Source organism: Chaetura pelagica, unplaced genomic scaffold (genome assembly GCF_000747805.2).
Source record: "Chaetura pelagica isolate M959 unplaced genomic scaffold, ChaPel_1.0 scaffold104, whole genome shotgun sequence".
Classification (NCBI taxonomy): domain Eukaryota; kingdom Metazoa; phylum Chordata; class Aves; order Apodiformes; family Apodidae; genus Chaetura; species Chaetura pelagica.
The window spans coordinates 4,853,238-4,864,087 of NW_009953786.1; the positions used below are offsets into that span (position 1 = coordinate 4,853,238).

The 10,850-nt window shown below is 41.1% G+C and overlaps 1 protein-coding gene across 1 annotated transcript in view; it reads right to left on the reverse strand.

Moving 5' to 3' along the window:
* Positions 1–229: 229 nt before the first annotated feature.
* DUSP22 (dual specificity phosphatase 22) overlaps positions 230–10,850 on the reverse strand; it is a gene marked incomplete at its 5' end in the record, with an annotated part of 35,866 nt that continues 25,245 nt past the window's right edge. The window contains 4 exons of the mRNA XM_010000909.1: positions 230–1,093; positions 3,914–4,085; positions 5,522–5,596; positions 10,821–10,850. The exon at positions 10,821–10,850 is cut by the window's right edge and continues 6 nt beyond it. Coding sequence (XP_009999211.1) covers positions 908–1,093; positions 3,914–4,085; positions 5,522–5,596; positions 10,821–10,850 — 463 coding nt within the window. The remainder of the gene's footprint in view (positions 1,094–3,913; positions 4,086–5,521; positions 5,597–10,820) is intronic.

The following is a 10,850-nucleotide window of genomic DNA, read 5'->3' on the forward strand; positions in this document are numbered from 1 at the left end:
CAGGTGCTTGCACTCACACCGAGCCCACTCTTTGGAGACACGTTATCATGTGCGCATGTTGAAGAGGCACGTGTTCCATAGGGAATGAAGGTCAGTGGCACTGGAGACCTGATAAACTATTCTCCAATGAAGCTTATGTTGGAAGACTAGATGCACAATCAAGAGACCACGGCTTAAATCACTGCACATCAGCTGAGCTGTGGTGACAGTCTCAGTGCTTTTGGTCTGTGGCAGTTCTACCAACAGCTCTGCCTCACGTGCACTGAAGCAAGTACAACCGTGGCAGTTAAAGATGTTATTACTCAGAGCTGTCTGTCCCACTTCTCTCCTAGATGCTACTGTTGGCAGAAGGGTACAGGTACCCATATCTCATCTGCTCCAGTTTGCAGCCTACCTACCATTCAAATTCAATCCCACCCCTCCAGTTTTACTTGCTAATGGACTGTGAACAGGAGAAGCAGAGACACAGACCTGAAATCCCTTCTTCAGGTGAAATACCATCTTTGCCACATTAATACTGCAGAGGTGTCAAACTGCCACAGCTCGGATCACCAGACCTCATCTCTGAGAGCCCTTTGCTAGCCTACAATGAAAGGAGTTGAGCTAACCTCACAGCAAATGCCAGGCAATGTGGGCATAGGGGATAATAGCTGTGGCTAGCTGACTGGCTCAGCCACAGGAATTGGACCATTCTCTGGGCATACAGAGAACTTGATCCTGCCCAAATTGTAAAACTCTGTCAAACACACTCATACACACATACATAATGTAGTATTTTCATCAAGAAGCTTTCTACAAATCAACTGTTTGCATGATTACTGCTGAGCGTTTTCAAGATGGGATGGAAATTATGGCAAGGTGTTTTTCAAAGGTAGAAAGAAAAAAAAAATTAATCAGCCTCCTACGATTAGGTCTCTGTTGTGTAGTTGCTGTATGAGAGAGATGGCACAGATGAGAAGTTGTTATTCCACTGTCTTCCCCCGGTACTCTGCTGCAATTCTGCCTGCTCTTTATATTTGCTCAGAAGATTTTTGGCTTCTTGCAGATCCTGAGAAGAGTTTTGCCCATATTCTTCTTTCAGCCACTGCCTGAACTGCAGAAAGGGAACATACACAACAGGATGAAACAACATCAGACTAATGCAGAAGTAACATTCCTTTAAGAAGACAAACGGTTTAAAGAAAAGCACTCCCAATATTGCATGTCCTTCAATAGCAGCACAGAATACATAGAGACAGAAACACACATTTGAAATCACCGAAATCCTTTACATTCCCTAAAAAAAGACACATGCATGACAGCTTAGTTGTCTGGAGTAATATGGAGTAAGGAATACCCACTGAGTGAGGACATCCCGGAGCTAAAAGGACCCTCCTCCTGTCGCATAGACAAACATTAAGCTAAATTAGTGTGGAAGCTAATATGACCAGCCAACTTGCCCAAGTCTCAATAAGCTGCAAGGTTGAACATCAGAAAGTGAACCACTCATACAGGTTTCGGGTTTTTTTATCCTGAACCCACAAAAGCAAGTAGTAAAAAAATGTACTGTAAGTATCAAGAAAGGTACCTTCTAGGAAGAAAAAGTCCAGAAGCTTTAAAAGCTATAAAATAGGACCCTATTTGTTACTGACACGAATGACTGATTATAGTACATGGTAACAGACATAGCATGTCCAGTCAAAGGTCAGTCCAGCTCTGTATCTTGGTATGAGAGTAGCCAGATGTAAATGCCAAAGAAAGAATCGGGCAATGGCAGGGCAATAATGCTGGGACCTTTTTCCTGGTAATTTCCTCACCTTCCAGCAATTTTCAGCTTAAGTACTTTCAAAGGCTGAGGCAGTATCTTTGTGTTTAACAGCAAAAAAGTGATCTGGATGCCAACAAGCTCCCCAAGTACATATTGTATAAAAAACTCTCCTTTTCCTTGATTGGGACCTGCCAATTTATAGCTCCATGTCACATTACAGGGAAGGATGGAAATCACACCTCTTCACTTTCTCTATTCCACTCAACTTTATAGATCTTTATCACATCCTTTTCTGTCATTTTTTTGCCAGCTGAAGAATTTGAATTCACTTAAGTCATACCCGACAATCTTGTTGTTCTTTTCTGCAGAAGCAGCAAGCAGACACCAACCACAACTGTTCTGTCCTAGTGGTGACAATATTAATTTTTTAAGCCTTATTTTTCATAGCTTTGTTCTGCTTGGGGCTCATGGACAGCTTTATTGATAAAGATCATTTACTAGCACACTGGAAGACAAGACCTCAACACAGTTACTCTCCCTCCCATTCCTAAAATATCATAAGGTCCTGGGTCAAATCTGAAGCCTCAGGCTACCATGTGGAAGTTTGGAATTGTTGCAAACCATGTTGTGACCTAGGTGACTAAGCCCCTTCCCGTAAGAACAAGATTTAAAGGACCCCATTCCAGAAACCCTACAGGACACTACCCCACAGTGGCACAGCAAAACACTCATGCTGCTGAAATCTGAAAAATGTTCGTGCCCTTGGCAGGTGGCATTGCTCCACTGAAATCAGGTGTGTAAACAGACAGCTGCTAAGGATGTGGTTGCTGTTGAGAGACAGTAGGAAACTACAGCCCAGCCAGTGACTACAGGTGGATATTTCTTTTTGCAACCTACTGCCTCCCCCTCAGGGAAAAAAGGCAGAATATGCAGTCCATGGTGGATGAAAAGATGAGAGACGTTACTGTCTTTATCAGGCTATTTGCATATAGCCTTAATTGTCATTGCTGTTAGCCCAGACCAATTAGAATAGAAATGACTGTAAGGGAGGAAGGAGACAAGTCTGGAAAGTCCCCCACTGACTTTTGTCTCTTAAAAATCAGTTATTCTACCATTGACACCAGTTCCAAACGATCCAGGAAACATTCAGTTAAATATTAAAAAAAAAGCAAATATTTACAGTTGCAGGCTGCATCATGCAAAACAAATCGTAATTTCTGAACTCTGAGTTTCTGCAGCAGAATGACAGGGATAGAACTTAAAAAAACAAACGGCAAACAAACAAAAACCAACATGCCTTATGTACTTTGTTTTCTGATTTTGGTTTGCTACTGTTGTTGTTGATTTATTTTTTTTTACTAAAACCCAATAGGTACAAAGACCCAGAGAATGGCAACATGCTGAGCAATGGAAAACAGAGGGGACTGCCAGAGTAGGTTGTTAACATAAGGGGAAGTCACCAGTCACCCACGGGGAGCAGGTCTTTTGCGTGGGATGGTTCTTTTTCAGGGTGAGAAATTCTTTTTTGTTTTATGAAAACCACTTTGCAGTCTTACCGGTCCCTCAGTTCTCCTAGTCCTACAAAGCCTTCAAAGGTTAAGAAGAAAAAAGGGTCAGATTTGAGACTGTTCTACACGTCAGAAAATGTATTAAGCCTCAGCCACAAAAGGCTGGCAGAAACATAAGGCCTAAGTCATAATGAGAACCTAGTTTAACTCCTGGATAGCAAAGATTTCTGATTATTATTTCTTTTCTTCTTACTATTCCAAATCAATGTGTTGGTGGGAAACCTACTATTTTTATGTAACTGGTACTTGCAGGTTGGTCTTTCTACTGCATTCTGAGCCACTCTTCAGTTTTTTCCTCTCTAGAAGTGTCAGTCTTGTCTTGTGCCTTAGCAGCCAAAAACCAATCACTGGATTGAGAACACAACTGGGCAAGAGGTTTGTCTAGGGGCTGTGCTTTGTCTCTTCTTCCATCCAGCATTCCCTGATACCTTCACTTCTATTCACACCTCCCCAGTGGAGCAGTCCTGGCCAAGATGCCCAACCCTCAAAGCAAAAACAGGCAGGCAGATAACTATCCAGGCCTCAAAATAATAAGCAGCAGCCCATGCGCTGAGACTTGCGTTGTGTTTCACAGCGTATTTGTCTGTAGTTCATTTACCTTATCAACATCATGTTTTTCAAAGTCCTGTAGCTGCCTCTGGAAGCCCATGTTAGGATTGGCACAGGATCTCGCTGCGCGGACAACAGACAGTGCATCTTCCCAACCAAAGTCTGTGATAGTCATGATGTAGGCAACCACCAATGTTACGCTCCTGGAGACACCTGCAAGGCTGCATGAAAAGGGAGGTGCACTAAACTGAAGTAGGGCTGTACTCCACTGATCACAGTTCAAAGTACCACTTCCCAACGTCACAGCAGGCTGCTGTGTTGCTTGCCACCGGCAATTAATATTACATCAGTTGAGTTAAATATCTTAGTGCTACTTTTTCAATAGCATCAGAACAAATGTATGACAAGATCAAAAGTGCATTCTAAGAGACCGGAAAGGAAGAAATAGGTTGTAAATCTTCACAAAACCAGGAGACAGTGCACACATTCTAAGCTAGATTTGGTTTTTAATAAGTCAACCACTTCCTTCTGCTCATATAGATCAGAGCAATGAAGTAAGACCATTCCCTCTACACTGTGAATGAAGGCTTTGATTTTATGGGGCCAAAATGAAGTTTAACTGAACTGTTAAAGTACCAACTGGTTACTCAAGTTCTTTTCCTCTTTCTGCTATCCATGCACTGTGCAAGTCCAATTTTCAGGACTCCAGTTTCCCCACATGAAACACTGGAATAAAGTCAGAATCATTCACTATTACTGGTTGAAAAGCACTGAACAAAAATATTCCCAATTACTGCAATTTTGACTATAAAGAATGTGTGTGAGTTACACTTGTACCAGACATTTTTCCTTGGCAGTTTGAGAATATTTTGTGCCTTTGAAATGCTTCACAAATTTAAATATACGTTTTCTAAAACTCTGTCAGCATTCAGACTAATTATCCCTGTTTTACATGCATGGAGACTGACCAAATGACTCATGTACAACCCTTTCATTAGTCAGTAGCAAACTCAGGATTTATGCTCAGGGCCTGTGTCCAGTGTTCAAATCATGAGATGATTCTGATTCCATATATAGACTCAGATATGCCACTTAAGACATACAGCACAAAGACTACAGAGGCTACAACCAATAGCACAGAGCAAGAAAAAACCCTGGGTGGGATTTCCTTTTCTATTGCCTACAGTCACAGGAGCATCTCTCCAATCAGAGACTTGTTACTAACAAATACAACATTTGAATGCTTCAGCAGTTTAAAGAAAATAGCTGTTTGAGAAATTAATCATTAGGATTACGGAAATTACATTTAGAACTACAGTGATTAAAATAATGGGAAATAAATAATACATCTCTAGTCAATGCATCTCCAGTCAAATCAATCCTAGAAAAAGCTTTGATGAGAAAAGAAGGCCAAGAATCATTTCTTGGGCTCCTTTTATCTGCAGGCAGTGCCCACTCTAGTGACTTAAAGTCCTAGAGTGAGGCTTTAGTAGCTGTTGTAAAATCTTCTGGGTTTCTTCAAATAAAGGCGGCATTTCAGTTCAAGAGGATTTTGGTATAAAAAGGACAGGTACACTAACTTATCATTGAAATGATGAACATCCAAATCAAGGTAGAGAAATCCTTGCCAATTTTTTCTAGCAAGTGATATACATACCAATGAACTAGGCAGCCTTCACCTGCAAGCCGGCACTCATGGATAAATTTGATGCTCTCTCTGAAATGTCTTGCCCTGAAAACAGAAGTAGAAAGGAAATAAAGAAAGTGCTGTATTTAGTAAAATCACTACTTAGAAAGAGAGAAATGTATCCGAAAGCTCACTTAACACTGTTTCTAGAATTTAGAACTGAATGTCTTATGTGGTAGAAGTTAGCGTCTGCCACTGGAACGCAAAGCATAGTTATCCTCTGTTCTTCCTGAAGCAGAAACTGGTATCTTAGGCACTACAGTGTGATAAACATTAATAAACACTTTATTCTGATGCCTGTCAAATCTGTATTTCAGTTTGTGTTTTACTCCTCTTTAAACTAGGAACCAGACCTGACCTGTCCTTGCATACGCTCAGATGTCAGACGAAACACAGCCCAACCCACATGAACATTTCTAAAGGTATCCTGTCCCTCACAGAGGGACACCCACTACCCCCTACCAAAACTGATGCCTAACTTTTGACTTCACCTCCTCCTTCAAACCATGTACTGAGACACAGAGAAATATTATGACCTTCTTTGCAATATGGAATCTCTCAGGGGGACCTTTTGTCTCTGCTATGAAAAAAAATCTCAATTCGAGCACTGGTTTCTTCAGCTCCTTCCAGTCTCCTCCCCTCAGACCACCCTTATTCAGGGTGTGGAGCCAACCCCTGCCTAAAGCCTACCTTTTTTAAAGGCGTGCAGGAGAAAACGTGGAGAAGTTTACAAGCCTTAAAGGTTTGTACTCTTATTATCCTTTACACATGCCTCTTCATTTTAAGCAGGGCAAGTCTGAAGGAAAGTAATTGGGCAGCTGCCATCATCTCAGTAAATGTGCAGCATCACCTCTTTGCATCCCAGTCTCAAGTTGCCTACTCAGCCTCTGCCATTCAGACTGCAAAGCCTTTGGAGCTGCCTGCAGCTTATCACAAGTGCAAGCAGCACCTCTGAGTTCAACAGAACTGGAGTTCACTCTGGCCTCTGAATGTTCTTGCTATTTAAGCTCACAAGCAGTAAGCAACATGTGCCAACACACAAAGAGGTTCTTCATGGGTAGTAAGAAACCAGGCTTATTGGCAAAGGCAAACCTGAAAGCACACTGCGCTCAGCACCCATGAAACACAACGTCCTGTATTCAAGATGTTTCCCCTCTCAGGGTGAATATTATACCACAAGGGTGAAAGAAAAAAAACCTCAACCCAGCACCAGCAGCCACAAAAAAATCAGGAATACCCACACAAAAGGAAGCTTCCTTTCCTGCCCAACAGTGCAGCTGCTGATACTATAAACACTCAAGATGTGGAGGAGGAAAACAGTGATGCAACAGAATTAAAGTGCCTGTGGAACTTACAAAGGTAATGCCATCTAAGCTGAAATATCTAAAAAGAAAGAACCCAAAGCCCAGGATTCCTTCTCCAAGGCAGTTCTTGTATCACTGGGTACAACATGAAAACACAAATGCATTCTGCTCAGACTACCACTCCAAAACATTTTCCATGGCTGAGTTCTAACAAATCAGGGCAATCAGCTCTGCCTGGGGGGCACAAGCAGTTTCACATAAATGAACTTGGAGGATAAATGAACTGTTGGGCTATCTGTGCAAGGGGTGTTGCTATTGCACAATGAAGAAGCACTTCTCTGAGATTGAACAGATTCAGTGAGATGAAATTTGGTTAGGGTCAGAGTGACAACATCCCAATCTTCTCACACAGATATCTTGCTTTCTCTCTAGAAAATCAGGCCCACAGTGCAGCTCCAAGTGAACTCACTTCAGTGGTCTAGCACAAGTTTTAGTTAAACATTTCAACGCTTTGGTTTGAAAAATATCTGCAAATGAACATAACACCTTTGAAAGGTCATAAATAGAGCTAGCAGTGAACTCCATCCACTCGGGTTTATTCAACCTTCCTTCTTGCTGATACTGTCTGCTGAACCACTGTCAAGAGTAAATGTTGATAGTTATTCACTAAAATGAGAAGAGAAATTGCCAAGCTTAGAATTAGTGCCGCTCTGTAGAACCATGGCCCCTCCTCCTCACCTTGAGAGGAAAGGAGAAACATACTCCTCCACAACCATATGGTATCAGGGTCTCTGCTGGCTCCAACAGGCACAGTTGCCTAAACTAATAAACTAACTAACTAACTAAAAATATTTTTACAAAAATTAGGACCGAGGACCAGTTAGCTGTGTGGCAAGTGCCAGACACAAAGAAGAATGGCAAGTCTTACATTAACCTCAAAACAGTTGATTACCATCTGTAACAGGAAAGCACTTGACAAATGTGTTGATTTGCAGCCTCTTTGTTGGACTGAACAGTTACTTCAAGACAATTTATCACATGATATCTGGCTTTCACATCTCCCAGATTAAAGCTGGGTCCTGAACTGCATCATCTTCACAGGGAAAACACCACGGGAAGAACCAGCAGTGTCCTTCCCAGCTTGGTTGTTGTAAAAGTCTAAAATCATGCATTAGCAAGCTGAATAACCCAAAACTAGGCTGAGGGTAATGTTGCTAGTCAGATTTCTAGGAATATTATAAAGGTTAAAAAAGAAAGCATTCAGATCACACAGAAAGAAATATCTTGATGTTCCTTTCCTTCGGCAATGTAAATGCAACAAAGATCCACCAACATTTCTTTCTTTAATAGGTTATCTGATTTCTGTATTATCACCACTAACGACGGTTAGTTCCTTAGAAACACATAGTCTAAAACAACTAGCTGGAACAGGACAGAAAGGGAAGATGATTTCTATAGAATTAATGTTTTAGCAACAGGTTCTACAGAATATGGCATTTCTGGAGAAGTCAATGATCCAAGGTAAAATTCTCATAGTCCAGGGAAAAAACTCATTAACCACCCAGGAAGCATCTTAAGTCTCAAAAGCAACTGTTTGATTCCTCTGTTTGCCAGGGGCAGAACACAGGAGTAGAAGCAGACTTTTAAGATGCTTTAGTGAACACCCACATATAAACTGGGGAATCCCTGGTGTACTTCCCTGGAAATTCATTCTTCTGAGGAAGGGAGCTCCATTAAACAAGCTTACTAGGAGTCAATTTTCAATATACACATAAAAACCAGAAGTTTCCTCAGAAAAACTGAGTTAAAGTGAACAAAGAGCTCACAGTCCCAAAATTCTGTGGGCAAAGGCTTTCAGTTGGAACTTACCAACCTGCCATTAATTGCAAAGTAGCAGCAAAGCTCTTGACAAACCTGTTGTTGGGAGAATCAGACAAGGCAGCAGTGTGTATCTGGTCAATTGTGCCTGAGAACTATGGCTAAGAAAACACAAGGATTTGCAATGCACATGCTGCTTTTTTTTTTTCCTTCTCTCTTCTCTGACAATACCAGAATCTGTCTTTTGAAAGACAGATGGACAAAGATGTTGTAGAGGTATCAAATCCCTTTCCTGTTCCCCAGCTATGCCTCCCTCTGCTGAGGGTACAGGCAGTAACCACTCCTAGATAAGATTATGCCAAATCCTGACAAACTGCTTTTAGAAGATTGTATGTGCAAAGGAAGCAACTTCACTATTTGCAAGCATCATGACTTGATTTTACTTGAAGATCTGAACTGTCTAAAGCAAAAATCAGTTACTCATCAAGTTTTATTTTAAGTGATAAAATGTATCAGTATTAGAAGTAATGATGTTTGCTTGCAACCACCTGATACTAAAGCAAGTTATTTTAGATGCCTGCAGCATAACAGAAACAATACTCATGCAAATATTGTATCTTCTTACTGAAGCTTTAGAAGTTTTGGTATTGCGCCAGACAGCTCAAGCACAGGAGGTGGTTTTTCAGTAGAACTCCCTGATACTTAACAGTGAGGAAGGGGCTGAATTGTACATTGATTAACATTCACCACAAATGCCATCCTTTCTATTTCCATTCCCAATAGATCCAGATGTCTATCAAGAAAGGAAGCAGATTTGCAAAATGTTGAGAGACAAAGCTACAGATCTCAGAATACCAATAAACAATTAACATATGTGAATGTTTCCCTTTTTTTTTTTTTTCCTTTCCTAAAAGGATTTTTTCTACATATATTTGTTTCTGTTTAAGTATTAAGGCCACAAAGGTTGTCCATGACAAAGACAGTTAGCTGTCTGCCTTTTGATTGCCTACTTGTCTTGAAGCTTAGGGGTTTGGGGTATTTTTGTTGTGGGTTGGGGTGGTGCATGTGTGTGGTGTATTTGTTCCCCCCTCCCACCCCAAAATCACAACAGAAATGCAGAATGAAAAGGCAAATCACCACACATCAAATGCCACACTGGAATCTTTCTAGGGTATGAGAAACACATACTTTAAAAATATCCCCCGAAAGCATGAGCCGGAATATTGCTGTGATGTGAGAGAAAAGCAGTGCTGCATTTCCTTCCGTACCTTGCAAGCCTCTTTCAACTATTTGTTTCTCTACAAAACTTGGTGGCAGGATGTGGCTGAACCCCCCCATACCTCTCTCCAACATAAACAGTGAGTTCTAGAAGAAAAAGTTGGTCACCATCCCAGTTCTCTTGCAAAGACCTGTTCTTATTTCTCTTTGGGATAGAGACTTGCTACGCTTAAAATGGCTCAAAATATTAAAACCAAGGGCAAGTCAATTAGCACTTCAGGAATGTTAGCAGATGAGAAGACGAAATGAGAAAGAGTGAGGCTGAAACACCCTAGTTTCAGTATATTTATCCTGAAGGCAATACTCACTGTACAGCAGAAACTCCCTGCTGTGCTAGTCTACCACTAAGAGCAGCAGGGCCTTCTGAGGAAGGTTCAAGAAGTCCAGAGACGATAGTTGCAGGGGTAGTTTGCACACCGAGACTTTATCTTGAAGACTCACTGTGAGGAATTTATTTCAACCCATGAAGTACCAGGCTGCATACCTCTTTCCAATATTTTTGTTTTGTTAATAGATTAAGATAATGCTAACAAAAAAGAATAGCCAAACAAAAAGATTAACAAAAAACAATGGCTAGAATAAACTGGGAATAATTAGGAGCAGACCTGCTAGGGAATTCCTAAAGTTGAAGGCAACAAATGAAGGGTGTTTGCATACTGACTCTTCTACAAACCCTTACATACAAAAAGCAGGGTCTGAATCTAAGTGGCTGGAATAAAGTATTGCTCTGTTTTCTGAACAGATTAAAAACCACATTTGTGTAATACTTGTGGGAGATGAGAATCAGATCTTGCAGCTCATTTTAACACAGGCATCACGGTCCTGAGGGATTTCTGGGGTTTTGTGATTTATTTTTAAAGAAAACTTACAAATTCTGCGAGGGTGAGTCAGCAGCAGGA